Raw genomic sequence first — 26,871 nt, 5'->3', positions numbered from 1 at the left:
CGCGCACCGATTCCCGAAATGGGGCGAGAACGACAATCCAGCGTCCGCGGCCCATAGCTAGTGTGTGATATTTTTTTTAAAATTTGCTTCCACTTCTGCAACATGATTGAGACAAACCTTGGGGGCGGGTCCTCACCCGTGAGGGCATGCAACGGCGCCGCAATGCGCGCGGATGCACCCAGCGCGGAGAGATTGGGACCTAGGGGTGCATGCAGCCCGGACAGGTCCCTTATATTACTTGGAGATGATGGGAATTGGGGGTGTCCTTCGGGCCCACCAGTGCACCCATTGAGAACCCTTGGCTGATCCGGAAAGTTGCTGCTCGGCACCGCACTGGATACCCGTCATGCAGCCCCCAGACACTTGAGCGAATGCGCCTGCGGGCCAGAGCCATGGCGCAGAGCAGCAGCGTGATGCGAACAACATCCATCCATCTCGTACCAGTAACGAATCAGATCCTTCGGGCCAAGAATGCACATGTGGAATGGGGAAAGAATCCGTAGCCGGACCCGTACAAGTTCCCCCAAAGAGAATCTATCTATCACAAAAGAAATCTATCTAAAACGACAGGGTATCAAGTACCCAAAGACACCACCCTCAACCATAATGGGATCTTGTCTAGCCTGTGATCGTGATGCTCCGTGCTCCATGCTCGCCGGTAAAATAACGCAGACTCGCCGCCGTCCTATATATCAGCATCAAAGATACCATCTTGGAGAAAAATGGAACCCCAATACACAAGCCCAATGGCCCCGCCATTGCGACAAATGAACTGAATATGACTAAAACCAAACAGACCAGCCCCAGCGCATTCCCCCCCCCCCCCTTTTTAGAAAAAGGAAAGATTCTCCGTAGATGAAGGAAAGTCACGGTCGTGAGAGGACACTTCCGATAGAATTGCCATGGCTGACTCCCTTTAGCGTCCAGACATAACCCGCTCTTTCCTGACGTTACATTGAGCGCATCGTTGGTGGCCACACGCTGGGCAGAAGTCGTTGAGGTGGATGTTGTGGGGGCCATCGCGGCACTCGCTCTACATCAGCCGTTAGCACAGCGAACAACTCACTTGTGGCTGTCGTAACTCACACAGTACCACACCGCATGGCTCGTATACTTTGGTTCCATGATTTCTGCGGGACGAGCCCGTGTGATGGGAAGATTAAGACGGTAGGTTTGAAGGACAAAAGAGAATCTCCTTGAGAAGTCCAAGTGCTCCGACTGTCAACTTTGACTGTCAACTTGATTGCCTGGATCCTGACGCGGGAGTTGCTGGGTACTTAAGCCGATATAGCTGGCAGGCAGGGGTTTTATAGTCGAACTTTGCAAGGAGATATGGAACTTCCAAATGACAGCAACCAAGAAGAAATTCCAACACTTTGTCATCGCCTCAGTACCATGGCCTTGGGCAAAATGCCTCAGTCCCACTAGGCGGCTGCGAAGCTGCGCCATGGGTGCCCACTTGGGAAACGAAGAAAATCAGGCAAACGGATTCAAAGCGCATGAGACCAAGGCAACCCAAGGAAGGACCGGGTACCTTCCGGTGATAGGTTCCGCTTGGAGTCAAGGGCGGGAGATTGTGCTTGTATTGCAAGACCTGTGACCGACGACGTCCGAATCCATAGCCGGGTTGGGACGGTTCCCGGCCAGTAGATGTCCGTGGGGACGCGGGCAGGATGATTCATTGGAGAGCGTAGACGGCAGCACGGCCTCAACCGGGAAATGTCGCTCGTCGCCCTATCGGGCGCAGCACCCTTAGAGTAGCACCTTTGCCGAAACTCTGAAGGTCGAGTCGGATACGGTCGAGGACTCATCGGGATGTCAAATTAGACTTCAGACTGCCGCGCCTTGGAATCCGGGCCCTGGGCGCACCACAAGCCACGGCATGGGTCCGCGACGAGGGGTTTGCGGTAAGCAGGGGCCCTTTGGCAGCGAGCACACTCTCGGTCGAGGCTGCTGTCAAATTTCGGTTCGGGGACGCGGGGGTTATCTGCTCACAGGAACAATTAGTTTTGGTTTGTAAGATGCAGTGCGGAAGAACGAATCCTGGCAACTCGAACTACGTCGAGAACGCGCTGCCGGCGGCTTGGGGGCTGCAAGGGGATTGGGGATGATGAGTACGTATTTGCGGCTCTGCCGCTGAGTGAGGTCCCAAGCTTGGCGCTGCCCCTCATCCTCCCCCCCTCACCGGACCCCACTCAGACAGCCCTGTTCTGCTTCAACACGTCCAGCTTTTTGCCCGTGCAGAAAGGAAAGAAAAAAAAAAGAAAAAAAAAAAAAAACAAAACAAAAAAGAAAGAGGATCCGAACCACCTTATTCACCGAGGTCTGCGCACAAGGCACACACAACGAAATGAACAGTGGCTGAGAAAAACCCCAGCGCAACGCAGCTAGCTTGCTCGCCAGCCGGCGCCCGCAGAACTGAGCTCTGTCCTCGGCCACATAACAACCCGGCCGCTGACAGCAGGGCGCCTGCCGGGCTGCTGCCTTGGGACTGCACAATCCGTGGTGCAGCCGCGTCAGGCCCTTTCCCTGACTCACATATGCGGCTCTGCTGCTTCTGCTGCTCTGGGTTCCGAGGTGGTAGCAGCCCCGTACCGCGATCGAAATGGCGCGTCGTGCAGAACCCAGTCATCCCTTTTGCCGGTGGGATTTTGAGCCGCAAAGCTGTCGCTTCAGGACGGAGCCGGCCGATGTTGGAAGGGTTCGACTGTTCTCTTTCCCAGACCGACCGGAGCCTTGGACTCGCGCGGTATGTGCTTTTGTCACCTCGGTAACCGAGTTTGGAATCTGCCAGGCAGCCAACGCCAAGATCCAACTTGCTCCAGATCCAGCCCCCGGATTCGAGACGAAAAAGGGGGAAGAGGAGGATAGTGCGAGATACGGAGAGAGGTATCGCAGACGGCCGGTAAAGAGAAACGAAAAGAAAAGCAGAAGAAAAACGGGCGAAAGTGATAGCAGCCAAGGCGGACAACTGTTGAAATGCACACGTCCCATACACCTCAGCCCGCTGAAAGGACCCGAGCCTTCAAGCATCCCATTGACGGCAGCTCTGGAATATGTATGATTGCTCGGGAAGAAACGTGCAGTGGGATCGCTGGGCGGACGGACATAGGGCGGTCGCTATGGATGCTCGGCAGGTCTTGAACGGCAATGCTGGCACCGTTTTCGGCCTCGTCGATGTTCGGAACGACCATCCGGAGGTCCGCGCTGCTGCTGCGGGCTGGACATGCCCTGCAGCGGCGACAATATCTTCGTTGCGTTTCCCGTGTGGGAAAACAGAGGGTGATCATTGAACTCCCCGGTAGTTCTCGCAGTTCCTGCAGTGCTCCGATGTGGGCTCCCCATTGACGGCTTGGTGAGTGCATTGCTTCTTATTGTCGGGAGTTAATCGGCTGGGCGACGGAGAACTCGAGAGCGCCAGAAGCTGAAGCCCAGGGCTTGGGCTGCCACCCCTTATGAAGGCATCCGGTTGCTGGTGAGGCTCTGTTGTAGAGTGAGCACCAGACACACAAGGCTTTCCACCTTAGCCCAACCACCCCGCGAGGGAATTTGGTGAACCTACCCTCCACGACACCGATTTTCCATATCGGTCGGAAAACTCACTTGCCACTCTCATGGGCGCCTCCCGGCTCCCCAGGGCCAGGCCCCGCTGCCTAGAGCCAGAGTGAAAATGCATGGTTCGGGATGCCCTACTCACCGTCTCTCTGTTGCCCATGACCAGGCAGCCTCTTGGTGTATGTTTGTTGGCCAGGCCTCGTTCGGTCAGAGCGCCATGGCTGATGGCTGAAACCAACAGCCACCAGACGTGGCAAGAACCTTGGGGCGGCTGAACGCTTTGGGAGCCATCCACATCCCCGCAGTCAAGTGGGATGGCGCCGTCGTCATCAGTCAGGTTGGGTATGAATCCCAGCCAAGCTCTCGCTATAGAGTTGGGTATTAACAGGGCGGGACGAGGCCTAGCCAAATTGACACGGTGTCTGGGACAAGAAAGGGGGGTATTCCCAATGATGTTCTTCGGCGACCTCGGTTTTTGCTTCAGGCCCGGGGTCCATAGAGCCGCAACCCCAGCTGAGGCCTGACGGCGGCCGTACGCCCGATTGGCCGCACATGGCCCAATGTTAAGGGTCGTTCTCAATCCGCATTAGGCGGCGAGGGGACTGATTCGTCGAGATGGAAGGCTATTCTTTGTGAGCACAGTAAGCTTGCTCCCTGTCCGCCCTAGAATCGGCGTCATTTGGATGGCTGCGGCCCGAAAAGTGAACACATTCTGGCCTAGTTTGGGAATTGAGCTGTGATGTTCGCAGAGCTGTTCCCTCTCGGGCACTTGGCATTTCTGCAGCAAAGTGGAAATTCTGAGTGGTGTGTTCTTTTCTGCCGTCGTATCGGGCCAAATCGCGGTAAATTACAGTGCGAAGAGGCCTGTAAGGTACGACGATTACAGGGCGATTTATTAATACCATCCGCGCTCCTGATATGTAATGCCCTGTATTGTGGTGTGCATAATTATATACAGAAGTATATGTACCGTACCTACCGAGGCAGGGATTCTGGACCGTCTAGTCCGACCACACTACGAAAGGTAAACAGGCAATGGAATGTGCAATTCCATCGGAAAGTAAGCTCCAGGTAGCTTCGAGGTCCGCCAGATAGTAAATACGTACTGTATTTACAATCTACGAACCGGGGGTGAGGCAGTCGTACGGAACCAGGACAATGCGGCACCTGACCCCGGGGGCCTACTGTACTGTACACCCTGCAGATGATCGCCGGTAACCTGGGTTTGCTCGCAGCATTAGCGGGTCATTCCGATTCACCCATCAAACGTCATCCCAGCAACCCAAGCCCCAGCCTCGTCCCGACTGCACCCCAACATAACCTTGACCCGACCTCAGGCCAATGCCGCCCGGAAGCTGCTGAGCATCACCGGCAACCGGTCGGCATGCGCGCAGTCAGAATAGGCCTGCTCCTCGTGCTCCCGGTCTGACCGATGCGCCGGCCGTCAGAACGCGTTAAAGAGAAGAGCTTTCGCATTTCGATTCCGCCCTTCGCTCCACCAGCAGTAAAGAACGCGACTCGGCTTGGCATTCCTCTATGCCGGCCTAGAAAGCAATGGTGTCGGCTCGCCGCGCAGAGACACGGTGGACAACGCGCGTGATTCCATTCATTCTTGCTGGCTGTGTCGGTTTTGCTACATATGTAGTGGTCAAACGCATTTGCCGTATGCCCCCCATCCCCCTCCCTCCCCCACCGGGTCTTATCCTCTTCCTGATGTCTTCACAAATTTTGCTAACTCGACTTTTCACCAGTGGATTTCTTTCTGTCCAGCCAAGACCAACCCACGATCGCCATCACACTTCTTGTTCTATACTTTATCTTCTTTCCCTTGATGCTCTTGTCATACCTTAGAGTGTTCCTTGTCATCCAGCGCAACCCCGGAGTCACACCCCTTGTCCCCAACGCCGTCCAGCAGGATGGAAAGGCCAAGAAACCCAGGGGCCGGGAGAGAGACCTCGAGGCCGCCACCAGGTATGAGGCACGGCCAGACGACAACCCCGACAGCCCCGGGCTCGAGGCCTTCTACAGCAAGGATGTCTTTGTGTGCGATACCGACGGTCGGCCGCGATGGTGTAGCACCTGCCGCAACTGGAAGATCGACAGGGCGCACCACTGCAGCGAACTCGAGAGGTGTGTGAGGAAAATGGACCACTACTGTCCATGGGTGGGCGGCATCGTTGGTGAGACGTGTGAGTATTAGACATTCACCGATCCGTACCCCCCGCAGCCCATGACTAACTTTGCTTTCTTCAGCCTTCAAATTCTTTGTTCAGTTTACATTTTACACGACGCTGTATGCCATCGTCGTGATTGCGTCAGCCATTCTCAACCTAAAATCGCTGCTCCGTAGTGGAGCTGGCATCGACGGGTTTGCGGTCGCCGTCTTGGCACTCGCCGCTCTCTTTGGCCTCTTCACTCTAACCATGACGGCAACCTCGGTGCGCTACATTCTGATCAACCTCACCAACGTGGACTATGTAAAATCCAAAAATGTCGTGCACCAGCTCGCGATACGCGTCCCTCGAGGCACGCCTCGTGGTCAAAACTACACGGTCATTACCTATCCGCTACCCAAGCCACCCAACGGTTCGGGCCTGTCAGGGCACACAGTGGTAAACGAGTCACCTTCCCTCCGGGATCAGCTCGCAACGCGCACCTTTGCCATCGTCAAGACCGAAATGGGCGAGAATCCGTGGGACCTGGGCTATTACCGCAACTGGAAGTCGGTCATGGGGGACAATATCATTGATTGGCTCTTTCCGTTTAACCAGTCGCCCTGCGCGAGTTATGAGAATAACGAGAGCTTTTACGAGATGGGGCCTCTATACCACCAACTACGGACCCGATTTGGCCTTCCCGGGATATCGGGCGGAAAGCAGGAAACAGAGATGGAAGAGGCAGGGACCGAGCACAAGCATGGAATGAATGTGAATGGAAACACGGGATGAAATGACATAGACGAGAGATACCCAGGGGTTTTCTTGTTGGCGACGAAGTAGCACAGAGTGGCATGTATCATTTGCTATGCGAATTACCACGCGGGGTTACGGACATGTAATAATGCACTAATTCTTTATTTTTTTTATTTATTTCATTTTTTTATTTATTTTATTTTTTTCCCGGGAGCCTCGTTTTCAAAGGGGTGAAACCTTGTAAATCGGGCTGGACAAGGCGTCGAGGCTATTCATTCACTGGGGCAGGATGGAGAAGCAGGGGGTTCGTCAGATAGGGTTCCATTCAAGTCTAACCACCCAACATGCTACTAGTTAAACTCGAGTTTAGTGCTGTGAAAAACCTATGACCCAAGACACCTCCTCCAGAGGTTAGACTAGGCAGCGGTGGTAAAGCCCACCGCTGGAAAATCGTACTTAGTGAAGGGAGATGGGTTTTTCGTCATCACGCTTACCCAAACTTGCGGAGGATCTAAATTTTAATTTGCACCTCAAGTAAGGCCGTCTGGGCCATTGATCCTTAGCCAGGACACTTCATTCCATACCACCTTCTACACCTTCCATAGCTGTTGCTCGCTCAATTTGGGAGCTATCCATCGTGTGTAGGATGATCTCCCTTTGATCAAAGGGTGCTCCAGCTGCACCAGTTCTTTGACCTTGCCTGGCCTTTGTTCATCCAGTCGTTGTACTGTCTCTGTCCTCCTTGTTTTAGAGGGTATGTTGGCGTAGATATGTGTTTCTGCACGATTTCACTAGGGACTAGTTGTAAGGTTGTGGATGCAATCATTAGACTCCCCGGCACACGGTCTCGGCTGCTTGGCTTGGCTTTGTGACGAACCTCCGCGCAGCGTTATTAGTTTTGCTTCGGGGGAAGGTAGAGCTATGAGACGGTGCGGGGTGGCCCAAGGATGTAGTTAAGAAGGGAGGGGGGGGGGGGGGACTGCGATGTTTCCCCTTATCGACTAGGTCGAGGTTGCGTTTTTGGGTTACTGTGTCGCCATCATGGGTAGAGGATGATTTGATTGGGACAAGGTAGCTGTACATGTTTCGCGGAAGAGTCGCACATATAACACCGCTAGTTGGGAGCTAAGACTGTTAAATAAATTACTGAAGCCAGCAGTGTATCTATCCTAATTTATGGTGCGGTATGCATCTATCTCTAACTATTATAGTAACCGCGTCCCCGTCGACAACCTCCAAGCAACGTCTACCCCCCCCCCCCCCCCCCCCAGCCGGCCTCGTGTCTACCACATCTTCCGCTGGCAACAAAGCCTATCTTACACCGCCCTCTGGCAGTCGACACATTTGTCATGATTGCACTCGACGCAGCGAGGCAGGAGTCCAGTGTTGATGTGGTTGGTACACTGACAGCAAGCGTAGATCTGTTCGGAGCCGGGTGGCGGCGGCGGCGGCGGCGGGAGCTCCTCCGCCTCGGTAACTTCGGACTGCTGGTTGTTGCTTCCGTTACCCGCGTCCGACCTGGGCGAGAGACCATGAAGGTCAGTATGTGGCGGTCAACAAACGGGCGGGATACTATCACAACTTACATGTTGGGTGGAGTTTATGGTGATGATTTGCGCTGGGAGCTTCGGAGGGTTGACGGCAAAGAGCCGGGAGAGGCGGAAGGTTATTCGAGATGAGAAGCCGGCCGCGCTTTACTGTCGAGCGGTGGTTGCTCCGTGTCTGATACCTAGCAGTGTCGTGTCCCTCTCTCCCACTCACCCCCCCCCCCCCCCCCCATTTATAGAACGAGCATGACAGGAAGCCATATTTGTTCTCACCAGGTAATTTCCCAGAGCCCCATCGACGCTACGCCCGATCACTGCTCTTCCTTCTTCTCCTGTCTCCTTCGGGAGACGACTGGCAAGGCGAGAAATGAATGTAATCCTTGGGCGTGATGGGCCCCACCAGTCTAAAGCAGGCTCAGATGTCCGCACCCGAGCACTGATAAGCGTACCGGCGTCCCAAAGCGCGCTCTATAGGTGATTTGTATGGCTGCTCGGTGTGCTATCCTCATTACGCGTTCCGTAAAAGGGGCTCGGACGTAGGAAGCCGACCGTGCTCACAGTCTGTGGGCGACGCCTTCGAGCGAATCGACCCGTCCGTTGTGGGGCATGTTTCGATGCTTCAAGACGACGGGAAATCGCAGTCATATCCGGACTATTGCATCGTCTCAGTCACACCGAGAGGTCGGCCATAGTGCCCGAGAGCTCACCCCGTGATGATGAGGGCAAATGAGGAGCGGAACCCCTTCAGGTTCTCTTTAACATGTGACACCGCTCGGGACGAATCATGGCCCAAAACTCTGGATCGGTGAGACCATTTTGGCAGGAAAAACCGGCTTTCAGGGGCATGGGAACGCGTACTTAGAAGGTGCCGGCCCAAAACGGCGGCCGGCTCGTCGCATACAGCCTCGCGGAAGCTTTGTAGCCATGCTACAGTGGCCGCTGCCAACGGACCAGTAAATGGCCGATCGGCGGATCACCTTGAGAACCGTAAGTCATGATTTGGTCTCTCCCTGGGCGAAGCGGTATCGCCATGTGATAGTTAATAGAACTCCGCCTCCCCGTCGAGAGAACAAGGAACACAAGCGGGACCGGGGACTCCACGAGAACCTTCGTTAACCAATCGACGACACCTGGGGCGCGGCATCCTGTTGATCCGGCGGCGGAAGCGATGGAGACGGCGGCGGGAACGCCCAAAATATTCGATGCCCACGGATGTGTTCTGCTGTAGATGCGTGGGAGCGGCCGTGCTAACCCGGGGGGGAGGGGGGGGGAGGCGCGGCTCCAGGGCTTCAGAGGATAGCTTGAATTCGGCCCCCGACCACTAGAAAAAAATTTTATTCTCTCTTGCGGGTCGTGTCAGCATGCCTCACATATGGGCCTTTCAGGTTGGGAAATAAGGTGTGGACGGGCCCATAGCCTTGCAGCGGCTATCCATCACGGCAAGCCCCCGCTGCCGTATCGGATGAAGCACCACCGAAGCTTGGCCCCGAGGCGAGGATGTAACACCAGTGAGTGGCTACGCCGCTGAAAAGCAGGTTGGGGTTGAGGCGTCCAGCTTGCTCTATGAGCAGATCTCGAGGCTCGCTCGTTCTTGGAAACGACGGCCTGATGATGTGGGTTTTCTCTTCCCGGAAGGGGTCGGAAAGGCTGCTAGGTTAGCTCGACGATGTGGTTACATCTGGATTTGCGCCGAATCTAGGCAGGCGGTATCAACAAGTGTATACATGGGCACTCGAGTGAGTGATCGGAACGACTTCTCCTAAAAAAGTTGGAGAGAATGGGTTGAAATGTCGGGCACCTAAGGTAGACCAACCTTCCGTCGGGTTATGGGACTTCCCCCTATCATGCTGTTGTTTGTTGTCGATCGGCTCCGCCACCCAGTGGTTGTTGGGGGCCTTTCCCACGCTGTGGCCATGGGCAGTACCGCTAAGTCATATGACTTTATGAAGACGTGGATCGCTAACGGTTGCCAATACCCTCCTGTGTAACCCGTGGATTGGTTGCAGGTGTCGAATGAGATGAGAAGGTATCGGAGCAGGGACGAGAGCCCCCGAGAAGGACCGGTAGTTAGGGAAATATGGAAATGAGAGAGGGACTGACGGACTGAGAGAAGAAGGAGAGGGGAGAGAGAAGAGAGTTTTTAGGGGGGGAGGAAGAGAGAGAGAGAGAGAGAGAGAGAGAGAGCGTCGCAGCACTTGAATACGTTCGGTCGTCCTCATCAATACACTCAATGAATAAGGTATTCTCCTGTTACCCCTAACAAGCTTGGTCTAGTGTAATCTTCATCGCGTGGCTTCCCTCCCGCTGCCGTTACAGCTTTATTTCCTGATCGGATGGTCTGCAGGCCGTTGTGGCAGCACGCCGGTAGCTGCCAAGTCGCAACGCCTTTATCCTACGTGTACCTTCTGGTACCGGGTTGCCGTTGCTGGCGCCGGAATATCTCGCTGTTGGTGTGCCCACCAATAGAGGCAGAGTTCTACCTATGAATGACCTGAGGTTCTGTTCCACATCAAATCTCTATCATCCCCAATTTGAGCAGGGTAGATGTCTGCTGGGGACTCGGCCGTCTGGGTGATCCCGCTCACTCTTCAGGCAGCGCTGCCGATCGCTTCCCATGCAGCTCGTGGGGCCCATCACACAACCCCTTACGTCTCGAGATGAGCTGCTAATACCTGGACGCGGGGTTGACGCATGGTGCTGGAAGCCACTCCAGCTGCCCACGAGACCAGCGAGAAGAGCCATCGACAGCCGATGCAGCTGGCGTCTACAATTACAAACCTCTCTCAAACGCCGACAATTCTAATTCGAGCATGCGGCCTGACAGGCCCGACGGCCGTGGTCCTTGCTGATTCAGTTGTTGACAGAATAGGGCACCATATCGACTACTAGCAGCTCGCATAACCACTTGACACATCGCGCCATCCCGGAGCTGTGTGCTACGTGCCCATGTGTGCAGACTGCAGCTCTGCCGTGCCGCGGCCTGTCACTCTATACGTAGGATGATGTAGGTAGCCGTGGGGTGTTCATGCCGCTCGCTCTTTTTGGAAGTGGTGCGGTTCCTGTAATGGCTGGCGATTCTCTTCCTGATGCGGGGAATTACGAGCAGTTGATAACCACATACGCATCGCGCCAGGGATAAACACACCGGAGCGCGGGAAGCGCCTTGGCTGGTTCCCAGTGGATGTCGTCGAGAGACGACGGGACGCCAAAAAAAACCCTCAGCAGCTCGCGGCCCCTACATCTGGGGGGCTTTTAGACGGTAAATGAAGAGCAAAAGGTAGAATCATGATGGTTCCAGAGTAGAAAAGTCGGTTGAATCAGCCGATGACAGAGAGCTGTATTTGTCGCAAGTTTGCAGTTTGCGTTGCAAGCAGCAGACCCCTGCCGATGACTATCACTGCAGATCTCGCCAAGCCCCGCCGATCGTACTGTAACGCAGCTCATTTTCGCAGCAATACCGTATTCTCTGTATGAAACCAGGTTTGGCTCCTATCCACGGGCGGCGCATCGCGGTCAAGAGATCGGTTAGGTCTCATCAATTACGAATCTTACATTATAATCCCAATCGCCGCAACATCCTGGCAGATCTTTCGAGCACGGCAACCCCACTTCTTCTTCGTGGGTGCTCGGAACCCCGACGCGCCACAATTCGCGACCCGCAGTACCTAAACCAAGCTGCATTCTCCAGCATGACAGCGAGATGCGGACCATGATTGCTTCTTCGAGGTAAAAGTTCGGCCAATGTGTGCCATTTCCCCGCCGATGTCGTCCCCTCATCACTCGTTCTGGGACTCGCCCCCTGCTAGCGATGCCTCCCAGACACGGCGCTCGCAGTTTACGTACCGGAATCTGAGCCAGATGGCCTCGTACAACACGACATGCCCGCTCAGAGTCGTCGCCCACATAGACCTGGATTGCTTCTATGCCCAGGCAGAAATGGTCCGCCTCGGTGTGGATGAGGAACTGCCCTTTGCAGTACAGCAGTGGTGCGCGGCCAGATTTACTTTTGCTCTCTCTGCTGCGCACCGAGACTGACTCTACAAAGGCAGGGTCTTATCGCCGTCAACTACCCTGCTCGAGCCTACGGCATCGGCCGCCACTGCACCGTGACGGAAGCGAAGAAGCTCTGCCCTAAGCTCATCCACCAGCACGTCGCAACCTGGCGCGAGGGCGACGACACGTGGTATGTTAACTATTTAGTCTTTCGGGATCGGCGAAAACGTGGCTGATGGGTCGAGTGCAGGGCATACCACCCGGATGCCGCGGATAATATTGCGACCGACAAGGTGTCTCTAGATCCGTATAGGCTCGAGTCCAGACGGGTTTTGGCCACCATCAAGGAGCATCTTCCCCAGCAGCTGCAGAAAGTGGAAAAGGCCAGCATCGACGAGGTATTCCTCGACTTATCTGCCCACACTCATGCTGTCCTCCTCGAGCGCTTTCCCGAGCTGGCAAAACCGCCCCCAGACGGCGAGGCGTCCGCGCAGCTCCCGATGCCTCCGATCTCCGCCCTGGATTGGCAAGCTGACGAGCTCGTGGACCTGGATGACGAGCAGACGGAGCTCGACGACCCCGATTGGGACGACGTGGCGCTCCTGGTGGCATCCGAGATTGTACGCAGTATCCGGGCAACAATCAGGGAAAAGCTGGGGTACACATGTTCCGCCGGCATAGCCAAGAACAAGCTACTCAGTAAGCTAGGGTCCGCTCACAAGAAACCTAACCAGCAGACGGTCATACGTAATCGGGCAGTACGGTATTTTTTGTCAGGACTCAAGTTCACCAAGATTCGGAACCTAGGGGGTAAGTTGGGTGAGCAGGTCCGTCAGGCATTTAACACAGAGTCTGTCCAAGATCTACACGCCGTGTCTGTCGAGCAGCTGAAGCTGAAGCTTGGAGACGACACGGGAGTGTGGATCTACAACGCACTGCGGGGGGTTGACACGAGCGAGGTGAATTCGCGCACCCAGATTAAGTCGATGCTCTCAGCGAAATCATTTCGGCCCAGCATAAACACTGTCGAGCAGGGCAGGAAATGGCTCAGAATATTCGTGGCCGACATCTTCTCTCGGTTGGTTGAGGAAGGTGTGCTGGAGAATAAGCGGCGTCCCAGGACCATCAATCTGCACCACCGCCACGACGGGCAGATGCGTTCGCGCCAGAGCCCCATCCCTCAGGGCCGGCCCCTAGACGAGGATACTCTGTTTGGCCTCGCAAAGAGCTTGCTGGACCAGCTCGTCCTCGAAGGTCGCGTGTGGCCCTGCGCCAATCTCAGCTTGAGCGTTGGTGGGTTCCAGGAAGGCGTCTCAGGGAACAAGGGGATCGACAACTTCCTGTTGAAGGGCGAGGAGGCACAGGTGCTCAGGGTAAACTCTTGGACACGCTCGGAGGCAGAGGCCCGAGAAGAGGCCCATCCAGCGGAGAAGCGACGACGCATCGACACCGGTGGTATCCAGCGGTTCTTTGCGAGAATGGAGGCACCTGGCTGCTTGGGCTCCGACAATGCCGCCTTGCAATACAATGGCGGTGAAGCGTTAAGTAACCCAGGCCCACGACCTCTATCGGATGCGGCCATTGATCCGGATGGGCCGTCCTCGGCGGATGAAGCATCACTTACCCAAGCGAATCACCAGCAGACACCAGCGACGGCTCACCCCTGCCCTCGGTGCGATGCCCATCTGGAGAGTTCAGGGGAGCTACAAAGCCACCAGGACTGGCACCTCGCCAAAGACCTTCAGGAGCAGGAACGTGTCATGTCCACATTTGCCAGCCAGCCATCTGCTGTTGCAGCAGGTCCGCGTCCAGGCAGTCGGAGAACGGCACCCGCAGCATCCAAGAAACCAGGGAGGCCAAAGAAGGCGGAGCGCGGGCAGACCAAGTTGAGCTTCGGCTGAGCAGGTTCATGTATCACTGAGGCAACCTTGCATCGATAAACATCTGCAACGGGACCAACGGACCAGGCTCCCCGGCCTATTATACGATGGCGACCCGTGGGGTGGACTTGGATCCGGCTGCATTTCGTCTTCTCGGACGGCACAATGCCCGTCATGCCTCCGGGATGGCATGCTTGTCTTACGACGCCCACAACAACATGGGAGTGGGGGGTCAGATTGACGCTTCTGGGACCTGAGCAAGGTTACGTCGAGACGAGGGGTACCGTAGTTGTTCATCGAAGTCAGCATTCGGCCTGCATACCATCGCGGGGCCAGCATCACTGCTTCCGCAAGCCGAATTCGCATCGGTCTATATTTGACGTCCGGGCGGCAGCCGACTCGAGAAGCGTCTCGGACGTGGCAAGGCTTGTTGGGCCACAGCTCTGGCCGCTTACATGCCCGGGCGACGCGCTCTCCATCTCCGGGGACCCGTCTCTTGCCATTTTGATATAATTTCCCAGCTCCTAACCAAGATGGCCTAAGAGTGGCGAACCTGGCGGCTGTTGGGAGTCAGGGGTGCGTGGCTGGAAGCAGGTCTGGAGTTGTTTGGATGGGATGCCTGGGCGTGCATGCGACGTGCTTTGGGGGTACATTGCTCCGGCGGAGGGCCGTGAAGGGCAATCTCACGTCTTTCCCTCGACTCGACGGAGCTACGTCTGGGCTCGCCGCCGGTGCTGAGGGACGACCGGCGGTGATTGGCTGGAGCGGCCTTCTGCGGACCCCATTCTGTGCGGGCAGGTTGGGCTTCCAACGCATTGATACCCGACCGAGGCCAGACACCGGACAGTACCCCAATCCAGCTGTCAAATTGGCCACTACTCTGTGGTGTTTGTGCATCCTCACGGAAATGCCGCTAGCCCGGTACAATGACGCCCTCGTCGACGAGCGACGGGAAGGAGGATGCGTGAGGTAGGTAACTGCGTACGGGGCAGGTAATACAGCCCGGAGCCACAACGCCACGCCCAGGAGGACACATCGCCTTTTAAGAAACTTGATCGCCCACTTCTCTCGGAGACTTGTCGCAGCGTTATCATCAATCCAGGACGGAGTAGTTCGGTGGAGCATGTCGGCTTTGCAGCGGGACCGTCTCGCCGTGTAGACGATGGTTGTGCAAGACCACTCCGATGGAACACGGGAAACTTCCTACCTATGCCTTTCTCTACATGCCGTCGTCTCATGATTCTAAATCCGACTTGTTGGTTTTGATCCGGCCGTGAACCCTGGCAGCCTCTCTTCGGCCAGCCTAGCAATTGCAACTTTCCAAAAATTGGCATCCACACTCTCCGAGCGCCGGATCCAATCAGGGGCGTTGTTCGCCAGCCCAAACCGTTTGGGCTACCGACAGCTGGCGGAACGCAACCCACCGACTCTGACTCTGAGGAAGGATTGCTGAGCCATTTCAAGGCTTGAAGCCCCTCCGTTACGCGTTTCCGCCACAGGCTCGCAGTTTGGCGCTCGGTGGCCGTGTGTCCTGCAGCCTGTAGTAAGCCTGCAAACGCAGCCCGCTTCTGGGAGCAGGACCCAACCAGGCGCTCCCACGCCTTCACGGGACTGCGCCAGTTCATCCGAGCACGGAGAAAGGGGGGAGACACTTGCCTCGCTGCCAACAGATCCCCAAGCCCTTCAAACGGCTCCAGGCCCCTGATTGGATCTGGCTCGCTTCGTCTGACGTGCTTCTCGCAGGTCTTGGCTGAACCTCTGGTAGCGTTTTTCACTTCCGCATGCTCAACCAGCAGTGCAAAGTTAACGGACGGCCTCTTTGCCCCATTTCTCCGTGGTGGCGGAAGCGATCCACGGCAGAACGGCCGTCCACCGGACGGGGCATTCTTATTGGTAGTTCCGCTGGCAGCAGCTTCCCCTGGACCAGACCTATCAAGACGCTGCAGCAGACCTTGTCTCCCCGCCGCTCTGCAGGCGTTCTCATCGACCCGAGCGCTGCTTGGTTGTCACCTGTCCAGCCATCCATCTCCCTTGCTGATTCTTTCCCCGTCCGGAACACGGTGCGACGTGCACGCGGCACCCCCAACCAACTGGGTGCTGCTGCTAAGCCTCGTCTCCTCCCAGTGACTCGTGGCCCGGAATGTACAGTACATTGTGCCTGACACAGAAGAGGTTAAGAGGCTGGGGTGGGGGGGGAGGTGGGGTGGTGTATTGTACAGTACTTGTGAGCGTTACTCGCTGCTGCTACAGGCCCGCCAGTCACCGCAAGCGCTGCTAGGCAGCCGGATCCACTCTTGACAGCCCAACCCCAAGCGCCGGGTTGCTTTTGTGGGCCGCCCGTTCTTGTCCATTTCTTCCGCGGCCACCCACCCTCTCCGCTCTCCGCCCTGCTCACTCTTTCCCATTCTCCTGCCTCTTTTACCCTGTCCTGCCGCCGCCGCGGTCCCCTGCGCCTTTCCGATATTCTACCCGTCGACTCTGCGACTCTGTGCTACTGATCTCCTACCCCCGGGATTTCTGGTTTTCCCTTTGGTTGCGCCCGAGTTTTCCCAGATCAGTTCACACGTCCGGCTCTACGATGGCGGGGAGACCTCCGAACCGGTCGAGTCAACCGCAGGCGGTCCCGGCCCCATCGGCGCGCCAAAACGAGTACTTTGTTCCTCGCGATGGCATCGATCGCGAAGTCATCACATCAGACATTTGCAGGTATTTGGGGAATGATGCACTGGTGCGGCCTGGCACCTACGAGGTATGGCCCCGCCGCTAGACGGACATTCATCTGCTTTCGGGGATTGTATTTTTTCGCTCACATCGTGTTTGGTTCAGTCCTCAGACGGCCGTGTCACGCAAGGGTACTTCATTACGGCATACCGAAACCTGACATCGGTGAGTACCGGGCACCAGGCGGCCAACGACAGCGGGCGGAGGCTAAACATGACCATCGCAGGCCATGATACAAGATCTCAAGGCCGACTCTGCTCGGTGGGAGCAGGAGAGGCGCGCGGCGTCAAGGTCTTCAGGCGGTGGCGCTGGAGGTACAATGCATTCGAGTCAACCGAACGGCATGTCTATGAGAAGCTCTAACTCGCCCGTAGCTCGGGAATCCCGTGGGCCCCCGAACGACTACAATGCGTGGAAACGCCAACAGGAGCAGGAATACAACACAGCGTACCATCAGTCGTCTGCCATGGATATTGACTACCCTGCCGCTCCCGGTCCTGCCGGGAACCCACCTTATGGAGGCCAGCCTTACATGGGAGGCCAGCCCGCTTACCCTCCGGCTTCCTACCCGCCGCCGGTTCATCCAGCATCAGCCCCTTATCCAGCCCAACCCTATGGATATCCGCCCAATCCTCCCGCTCAGTACTCACCGTCACCCCAGACTTCTGGAGACAGGTATCCTCCGATGCCGCCGCCCCCTGCTGTTCCCGGCTCCTATGCCCAGGACGCGTTTGTCCACGGATCCAACTACCAGACCTCGCCAGGATATGCCACTGCCGGCCCGGCTAGGATGCCGCCACCGATGCCTCATGCAACTGCTGCTCCCTCTAGGACTTTTAGTGCGCCGACGGCGGGGGCGCCTGTTTACGGGACTGAACCGGACACTTACTACCCGCCGCCCGCTGGGACCACCGGCGCCCCAGGCTATCCCACGGATGCTCTCTACGGCCGCGGTGCGTATGCTACAACAAATAATCCCACCCAGGCATCGTCTGATGATTTAGGCTCCCCTGCAGGTGCAACGCCACGGCAAGGCTACGCGGCCGTCCCGGAACCCGCGTACGATGACGCCCAGAATCCCGTGCTTCAGCCCGCCACCACTCCTACCAATGCAGTCCCGGCACCGAGCGGTGGAGCGCCGGCCGCACGCCGCGACCGTGATTCAGAGCCGAGAGAACGAGAGCGGGACCGGGACCGGGACCACCGGGAACACAGGACACGCCGCTCAGAACCTGAACGCGACGACAGACACCCGGATCGAAACCGACATCGCCATCGCTAATTGGCATCCGCTTACATGTCTTTTGTGTCGCCGAGGACGCCCCTTAATGGATACCTGGTTCCCGTCGACCCTATTATCTTGATTCTTGTTAATACCTTAGGCCTGGAGTTTGTCTCGACCTTTTTTTTCTCCTCTTTTTTCGGATTGTTTTTTTTTTTTTTTTTTTTTAATCCACCAGCTCGGGCTCGGCTGCCTGCATTTTGCCAGTTGACATCCAGCTTCATCCATGGATAGACCCGGCACCGGATTTTGACACACCATCAGAGCTGCAAGTTGCATCTCTGGACCCCTTGGATTATGAGTTCCCGACCTTCGCGATTCGGCTCTTGCGGGAAGACGGTCCCCCTCCTTCCGGATTTTCAGCTAACCAGAGCCTGGCATTGAATGGACCTTTCCGCCCACTGCCGGTAACCCCCCGGACTTTTATCCCTCCTTGGGACGACGTCATGAATGGACGAAAGCCAATGTCGTGTGACATTACGTTATCTTGTGTGTGTTCCCAGGGGACAAGGTGCGGGAGATGCATGATGCCATGAGACCTTGGAATCCAATGCGCTGGGAAGGAGTTGGCGACGCTGAGTCATGACCTTCTCTCTGCTCCGGATGGTTCCTCTCCTTGCTGTTCGGACCTGCCATCGGGATTGTATACGCTTCAGGAGTTTGCGTCTGCCCGTGAAACTTCCAGTTCTGAGCGCGAGCGTCGTCTTGTGACCTCGCAGATTCCACCCCGGATTCTCGAGAGTGTTGCCACAACAAGAAGACAAGGCCGAGGCCGGACAGCAAGGTGAGTAAAACGTTCGGCAAAGTTGTATATATGGAGTTGAACCCCCTTGGATCACAATTCGCTACAACATTCCTCAGAATGGCCTTTCGACGGGCGAACAATATGTGTTCCAGTCAACTGACATACCGCAGGCCGGACTGGGATGGACCATGGACCTGACACGCCGCAGGACAGATGGGCTAGCCTTTGGACTCTCCGTAACGGATAATGCTCACCTGGACTCTGAACCAATGGACTACTTTGGCCTACTCATGAGAAATATTCTTCATCCAAGGCAGATGTCACAGCCCGCTATCATGGATTCGAATGGTCCTGGAGAGACAGTCTTTTGATTCATTCGCGCCACCGGGCTTGGGGCGCTCGAGCTTCCAGCTCACCCCAGGACTTTTCCCTTGCTGTTATGCCAAAGCAGGACATTGCGCCAGCGAACATGAACATGAACAATCATGGTAAGGTCGAGCATCCATGCTCCTCCGACAGTTGGATTATCCCCCTTGTCCACAATGGGCTCGTCAGCGCACCTTTTCTGTTTATCTCTGCGGCTATGGCTGGCCGCCTATGCCCCCAACAGGGGCCATTCGCCAACACTCTCCAAGAGTGCTCAACACCGTGGGCATTCTCGGGGTTCTCGCGCCAGCTACTTGCAATATCCACATTGCTCTCATAGCCCCAGCCCACCTCACAGGATCGCACCTTGCATCGCAAGCATTCGACCCATGGACAAGTCTTTATATTCGCCCCAAGGATACCGGACAAGCTCGGAATCAAACCATCGTTACTACAACAAAGCCGGTGACAATGGATTGCCTAATCCCGGGGTGTTGCCGGACGTTTTGAAACCTATGCCCGGTTCCGTTTTCAGGATTTTTTTTCTACCCGGAGCCCTGCCCAGGACATTGCAGACAGATCTGCCCGGACGCTTAAACCATGGCATTTGTCAGTCGTTACACCTTTCTTCGCTTGTCATATCATGCATCCCAGGGATTTCTTGTGTGTAGTGTCAATCCGGAGACGGGAAGCTAACTCTAACCACAGCTTCCACCAAGCTGGGATTCAGGAATGGATTCGTGGTTGGTTTTTCTGGGCAGTCTCTCGGTAGTGTCGTCGAGCGTGGCGCAGAGGTTGGCTTCTGATGATGGGTTCATCCCCGATGTGCGGGTATGCAGTGCAGGACTGTACATGTGACCCGAGGCAGGAGGAAAGAGAGGGAGACAAGATGGAAGGGGAAGGCTTTTGGCTCGTTGGTATTGTGGTTTCCTCCTCTTCTCCTTCTCGTTGTCATGTGTGTGTTGGGGTAAAGGAGTACGGGGTTGGTTGGCGTGGGAACGGAGATGGGGGTATGTACGGGATTCCCCTGAATGCTGGTGGGCGGGTTTTTAGTGTCTTGTTTTTCTTCATGTTGTCATGTTTTCCTTCTCGGATTATACTAAGGTTCCTACTGAGCGCTTCATGATTTCATTTGCAAGCATTTTCCCGGCTTTGGTCTATTTATGGCATGGTTAGCGACGAACGCCCCATTTGTTGTTGTTGTTGTTGTTGTCATAATTACATGCGGCGGAAACTCGAATGCTAAAGAAAAAGAGACCATGAGACCGTTTGGATGTTGGGTGACAACAAATGATCTGATGGTCCCAAAGTGATATCCGATTAACGGGATGGTTGACACCACATTGAATGTTGGGCAGTTTGAGTTTCCATTTGCTCGCTAACGTCACCAGGGCTAGCTGTGAAATCTTGGGCTCCATGGGTTAGGTTGGGACAGTGTGGAGCTTGACGGGAGTTGGCGAAGTTGGGAAAACGTGGCAGTCGGGTGCGACAATTTGATCCATGAGACAAAGATCACCTGGGTCAGTTACAGTATGAGCCAGGTTGTGTGGTGTGCGCTCGTGTGTGGTTCGGGTATTCCACCCGCTCAAGATGTGGGATGTGATGTGGTCGCGCACCTTTCCTGGTGGTTGCTGGGGGGAGATGAGGGAGGAGGGGGAAGGAGGGGGGTTTTCTATGATGTAACAGGACGCCAGGCCGAGCAGGGCAAGTCTTATCACATAACTAACTGTGTAGGAGCTGAAGGCGTTCATGCATACTATGAATGGGATTGATGGGGGAAGCGGCGGGGCTGGGTGGTTTGGGGAGGGTTTTGGGGGGTTTAGGTTTCCTTCGTGCGTTCGTCAACATGGAGGGGTTTGTTATGATTTTCAGGGACCCCTCCCTTCCTATTCCCTTCTCTTCCCCCCACCACCTTCTCCCCCTCCCCGCGCCCGTGTCTTATCCTGTCCCGCGTTCTGATATACCCCTGCTTTTTGTTTGGTGGGTGGGATGGCGGGACTTTTGAAACATCTGGGACGGGGTAGTGTCTTGCTTTGTTCGAGGTTGCAGGTTGTTTTTTTCTAGGGCCGGGTTTGGGACTGCAATTCTGGGAATCCACGGCGGGCAGGGAGTATGTCAAACGGTTACCTATTGATAGAAAGGCCTGTCATTCACGGCAAAGCAAGTGACCGAATTGGTAATCAAGACTGGTACCATGAGCGTAAATGGAATCGAAGGAATTGTTGCGGGCGGTCAAGAGGAATGTGCGTGCTGCAAAGCCCTGGCGCGGCCCACAGCGGCGCGTTGTTTGGTGGTGGGGCAGGCCATCGTGGACGGAGGGGGAGGGGTCGTTGGACAAAGGCGGTGAGTGAGATCCGAGTGGTTGGGCGATAGGATCTCGGTCGTTCTGCCCGTAGAGCAATCACCAGCCATTCCCGATCCCACTTACCAGATGCCGTAAGCCGTAAAGAGGCCAGCTCCGGGAGAGAGCCGGCCAAGCGCAGCATGAATGATGGTTGCAAACATCCATCCAGGCATGAAAGCCACATGGCCGGGGGGGTTGGCCCATCCTCCGTTGGCCAGCCGTGGGTTCCGAATCCACGTGTAACTGGCGGACCTGCCTAGGTACAGTGCCAACCTACTGTAGACGGTCGCTTCCAGGCCTTGTTAGTGTCCGCGGACCGAGATGTGGGAATGTATTCTTCAGACGACGAGTCCTGAGATCGTCGGCAACACGCATAGTGGCGCCAACAGATGTGGCGCCTTCCCGAGCAAGAGAGAGCAATGCCATTGGTGTGGATGCTGGGTGGAAGGCAAGGGTTGGGAAGCATACGGCAGTGCCGAAGTGGCTGTCGGTGTGCCGGGCGCATCTGCATTCGACACCGGTGCTTTTGAGACCTTGAGTTGTTGTTCGCCGTTTCACCCACACGGCGACAAAACACCCAGCTTCACGCATCCCTGAAGGCAGGCGGCTCTAGGGTTGTGCGAATCCCCATCGCGAGACCGGTCCCGGCGGTTGATTCCGTCATTCCCATTCTTGCCTTAGCGAAGCCCTCCATCGCACACCGAAAGGGGGACCCTGTCTCCAGGACTAGAGGTTGCTGCCCCGGACAACTCCCAGCTGCAGCTTTGCACACGGCTGGGACAGCGCCTGAGGCGACACAGCGTGAACTTACCCGAACCCACTCCTAACTTTATGCCCCGCCATTTCGGGGCCCTTGCCGACCTGCTTTGCAACCAGATTTTGGCCCAAATTTTTTTCTGGCCCGGCCCCCTCGACAACCACAACGCTTTTGGCTTCCGGCCATTCTTTCCCGCTCATTTCTGCCGTCTTGCGAAAGCGCCTTGATGCGAGTTTTTGGCCCGACAGGTTGAACGACAATGGATGCCGCCGCCATTCGAAACTGCATCGCTGCAACGCTCGACGCCGATGCCGATGTCCGACGGAGGGCTGAGCTCCAGCTGAAGCAGGTATGTGTTTGTGTGGGTGGTGTGCGCGCCGTCGACACACGTCTTGTCCTCGTCGGGACGCTGCGTGCGCAACTCGCTCCCGCCAACCCCCGTGACGTCGCCAGACGCTGACCTTGCTTCTTTGCTGCTTGCAGGCCGAGGCCCAGTCCGGGTTCACAGACGTTCTCCTGGACCTCGTCCAGTCGGAGCAAAACGCCAACCTTCAACTGCCCAGTATGCCCTGCCCACTCCGCTATCCCCCACCACCGCCCTGCCCGTATATACCTTGCCTCGCGCGCCTCCGGCGTCCCGCCCCTCCTCCATATGCCTAGGCCGCGGCGCTAACACGTCCCGTAGCCGTCATCTACCTCAAGAACCGCGTCAACCGTGCGTGGGAACGCCAGGAATACTATCCGACCGACTCGGTGATACCAGAAGATGAGAAGGCGCGGTTTCGAGAGCGGTTATTGCCCATCCTCGCGGGCTCCCAGAATCTGGTGCGGCACCAGCTCGTGCCCATCCTGCAGCGTATCCTGCACTTCGACTTTCCAGACCGGTGGCCCACATTCATGGACTACACCCTCCAGCTGCTCAACACCAACGACCCACGGTCCGTCTTGGCTGGCTTGCAGTGCCTTCTGGCCGTGTGCCGAGCCTACCGCTTCAAGGCGAGCGACAGCGAGAGCAGAGGCCATTTTGACAAGATCATCGAGGCCAGCTTCCCGAGGCTGCTGGCGATATGCAACGAGTTGGTCAACCAGGAGAGCGACGAGGCGGGGGAGATGCTGCACATCGCGCTCAAGTCTTACAAACATGCCACATGGGTAGGTCTTCGCGGGTATTCATGAGACCACCGTGACCAGCAGGTTAACCGCCAGCCGCAGCTTGAGCTCTCCGACTTTCTTCGTCAAAGCGCCGTCAACCTTGGCTGGTGCACCGTCTTCCTCCAGACCGTCTCCAAGGCCATTCCGGCAACCGCCATGCAGGGGGATCCTCTAGAGCGGGAGCGGCACCATTGGTGGAAGGCCAAGAAGTGGGCGTACTTCAACTTGAACCGTTTGTACATCAGGTACCGTCGAATCACCCCGCCTCCGCCCCGCGAGAATGTCTCGCTTTTGATTGCTCGACACTAACGTGCCGCAGACACGGCAACGTGCATGCGGTCATGGACAGGGCAGTCGAGCCTCCCACACGATTCGCCAAGGAATTTTCAGCCCAGGTTGCCCCCGAGATCCTCAAACATTACCTCCAGGAGATTGAGAAGTGGGTGTCTAAAACCATCTGGCTCAGCCGGCCCTGCCTCTCTTATACCATTGTATTCCTGGATGAGTGCATCCGACCCAAGGATATGTGGGCGCATCTGAAGCCTCACCTGACCAACCTCGTCACGCATTTCATCTTCCCGGTCCTCTGTCTTACCGAGGAGGACATCGAGAAGTTCGAAGACGAGCCCGAAGAGTACCTCCACCGGAAGCTGAATTTCTACGAGGAGGTTTCGGCACCAGACGTTTCGGCCACGAACTTTCTGGTCACGCTGACCAAGGCGCGGAGGAAACAGACGTTCGAGATCCTCTCATTCATCAACGAGGTGGTGAACCAGTATGAACAAGCGCCCGAAGAGAGCAAGAACCACATCGCGAAGGAGGGCGCCCTACGCATGATTGGGACGCTCGCGCCTGTCATCCTGGGCAAGAAATCGCCCATAGCTTCCCAGGTGGAATACTTCATTGTCCGATACGTGTTCCCCGACTTCACCAGCCAACAAGGATTCCTACGCGCCCGCGCCTGCGATACCGTGGAGAAGTTTGAGCAGCTGGACTTCAAGGAACAGAACAATCTCCTTGCCATCTACCGCCACATCCTCGAGTGCATGGCAGATCCGAAGCTCCCCGTTCGTGTGACTGCGGCCCTGGCGTTGCAGCCGCTTATCAGGCACGACATCATCCGGACAAGCATGCAGACGAGCATCCCAACAATCATGCAACAACTCCTGAAGCTGGCAAACGAGGCGGATATCGATGCTCTAGCTAACGTCATGGAAGACTTCGTTGAGGTCTTTGCTGCCGAGCTCACTCCATTCGCTGTAGCCCTGAGCGAACAGCTCCGCGATACCTACTTGCGTATTGTCAGGGAGCTGTTGGAGAACAGCGAGAAGCGGGATGATATTGACAACGACTATGGCGACTTCCTCGACGACAAGAGCATCACGGCGCTGGGTGTGTTACAGACCATCGGCACTCTTATCCTCACGCTCGAGAGTACACCAGACATTCTTCTCCACATTGAGGGTGTCTTGATGCCTGTTATCCAGATCACGCTGGAGAATAAACTTTATGGTGCGTTTTTCCGCACTCTGTTTTCACTTTGTTTGCACCGTTGTGCTGCTTTGTGTGGTTGTTACTGACAGTGGTCACAAGACCTGTACAACGAGGTATTTGAGATTATCGACAGCTGCACTTTCGCGGCCAAGCAGATCTCCCCCACTATGTGGAAAGCGTTTGAACTCGTACATACGACCTTCAAATCCGGGGCCGAGCTGTATCTTGAGGATATGCTGCCCGCATTGGACAATTTCGTGCAGTATGGCGCCCCGCAGCTCATGGAGAAGCCCGAGTACGTGGAAGCGCTGTTCTCGATGGTCTCGGACATGTTCACGAACAAGGTGGGCGGCGTCGACCGGATATGCGCCTGCAAGCTCGCCGAAGCCATGATGCTCAGCCTCCGCGGTTACATTGACAATTGTGTCCACGGATTCATCAACATGGCGATGGGTGTGCTCGGCACGCAGGACATCAAGATCAAGTCCTACAAGGTGCACCTCATGGAGATGGTCATCAATGCCATCTACTATAACCCGATCCTCTCCCTCCAGATCCTCGAGTCCCAGGGCTGGACGAACAAGTTCTTCAGCCTCTGGTTCAGCAGCATGGCGTCGTTTACCAGGGTACATGACAAGCAACTGTGCATTTTGGCCATCATCGCTCTTCTCAATGTCACGCCTGAGCAGATTCCGGCGAGCGTCATGGTCGGCTGGCCGAGACTGCTCCATGTAGGTCCCTGCATTCCCCATACTCTCTAGGAAGCAGTCTGACAATTTGCAGGGCATCAAAGTCCTCTTCGACAGCCTTCCCGAGGCGATGCAAAGTGAGTAGCAGCCTTGTAGACTCGTGGTGTCCCCGACCGCTAACACCCGCCCAGACCGCGAGGAGGCATTGAAGGACGATTTCCAGTTCGACAGTGGAACCTACGGTTACGATGATAGCGAGGACGAATGGGATGATGAAGAAGCAAACTGGGGCAGTGCCGAGAATGAAGAAGAGGCGCCTACCGAAGTCAAGGACGAGAGCACGGCGTATCTGGATTTCCTGAATGAGGAGGTAAGCATACCAAGGGACGCGATGCCCCGGCAGTCTCTCTTCTTGCTCCGTTGACACTCATGGATGGTTCAGTTCAAGAAACTTGCTGACTCTCACCGCGACCAGGCACAAAAGTTCAAGCCCGGGACTGCCGAGGAATCCGACGACGAGCTTGGGGAGGATAGCGTGCTGCTAGAGTCGCCTCTCGACAGGATCGACCCGTATCTCGCTTTCAGGGATTCGTTCAGGAGTAAGTGGCCTATAGTCATTCCAACAGCAGGAGCACTCCTAACAGCACCACAGAATTGCAACAAGAACAGCCCCAGTTCTATACTTCGCTGATATCACATCTCTCCTCGACGGAACAGGCGGCCCTTCATGAGGTTTGCCAACGGGCTGATGCCCAGGAGTTTTTGGGAGTCCAGAGCCCGTTCCCCATGTCCCGAGGACGTAATCCTACGGCGAATGGTGCAAGCTAGTCTGGCCCGCGCGTGCTTCAACTTATGCAGGCGATTCGGACAACATCCGCCAGTGTTTGATGCCGCGAGTCGGCGCTCTACGGAATCAGCGGTTGGACGGGCATGTGTATCGGGCGCATCCTTTTATGAAGTTTGATGAAACGCGGGCGGTTTGAAACGACAGAGAGAGACGGAGGAGTTGGTGGCAAAGTTGGGCTGGACCATTCGAAACGAGCGATACGATACAAGACAGAGGCACATGCGAACGTGCCTCGCAGCGGGGAGTATACCTGGATCATGGAAATGGGGCCGGCCTCTACGGGCGCTTTAATGGTCACTTTTGAACGGGGTGTTTTTGTTTTTTTTGTACCCCATCCTCTTTTTATTTCTGATCCCCCTTTATCGCAGGTAGTCGCACGGTTGGTAGATTCGCGGAAAGAGTTTTTATCCTTGCAAAAGAGGAACGACGAGCCCAGCACTGCCGGTTTCAGCGAATACAAAGGAGTATTGCAGATAGCATGGGTAAAAGAACAAGTAGCTTTGCTAAGCGGTTGTGACAAGTGGCCGTAGTTTGACTCTCATGGATTCCCCCCTCCTACACCGTTGCAATGAAGACAGCAGTGTACT

General features: G+C 56.0%; 4 protein-coding genes across 4 annotated transcripts; all 4 read left to right on the top strand.

The window, feature by feature from the left end:
* Nucleotides 1–5,109: 5,109 nt before the first annotated feature.
* On the top strand, nt 5,110–6,503 carry pfa5 (Palmitoyltransferase pfa5; the record flags this gene model as incomplete). Its single annotated transcript, XM_071057910.1, has 3 exons — nt 5,110–5,218; nt 5,307–5,744; nt 5,809–6,503. The coding sequence occupies 3 exons, from the start codon at nt 5,110–5,112 to the stop codon at nt 6,501–6,503; spliced, it is 1,242 nt and encodes a 413-aa protein (XP_070914011.1).
* Nucleotides 6,504–11,776: 5,273 nt separating this feature from the next.
* RAD30 (DNA-directed DNA polymerase eta rad30) lies at nt 11,777–13,908 on the top strand (the record flags this gene model as incomplete). The annotated part of the gene is made up of 3 exons (XM_071057909.1): nt 11,777–12,000; nt 12,060–12,197; nt 12,258–13,908. The coding sequence occupies 3 exons, from the start codon at nt 11,777–11,779 to the stop codon at nt 13,906–13,908; spliced, it is 2,013 nt and encodes a 670-aa protein (XP_070914010.1).
* Nucleotides 13,909–16,465: 2,557 nt separating this feature from the next.
* On the top strand, nt 16,466–17,890 carry MFIFM68171_02486 (uncharacterized protein; the record flags this gene model as incomplete). Its single annotated transcript, XM_071057908.1, has 4 exons — nt 16,466–16,636; nt 16,714–16,773; nt 16,835–16,922; nt 16,983–17,890. The coding sequence occupies 4 exons, from the start codon at nt 16,466–16,468 to the stop codon at nt 17,888–17,890; spliced, it is 1,227 nt and encodes a 408-aa protein (XP_070914009.1).
* A 4,471-nt stretch (nt 17,891–22,361) lies between these two features.
* NMD5 (Nonsense-mediated mRNA decay protein 5) lies at nt 22,362–26,265 on the top strand (the record flags this gene model as incomplete). Its single annotated transcript, XM_071057907.1, has 10 exons — nt 22,362–22,451; nt 22,586–22,664; nt 22,788–23,254; nt 23,315–23,499; nt 23,574–24,766; nt 24,848–25,479; nt 25,532–25,574; nt 25,629–25,807; nt 25,913–26,036; nt 26,090–26,265. 10 exons carry the CDS (start codon nt 22,362–22,364, stop codon nt 26,263–26,265), a joined length of 3,168 nt encoding a protein of 1,055 aa, XP_070914008.1.
* Nucleotides 26,266–26,871: the final 606 nt, after the last annotated feature.

The sequence above is a fragment of the Madurella fahalii genome (assembly GCF_045866475.1).
Source record: "Madurella fahalii IFM 68171 DNA, scaffold_1, whole genome shotgun sequence".
Lineage (NCBI taxonomy): Eukaryota > Fungi > Ascomycota > Sordariomycetes > Sordariales > Madurella > Madurella fahalii.
The sequence above is the reverse complement of the archived record's forward strand: the minus strand, read 5'-3'. Positions and strand labels throughout refer to the sequence as shown.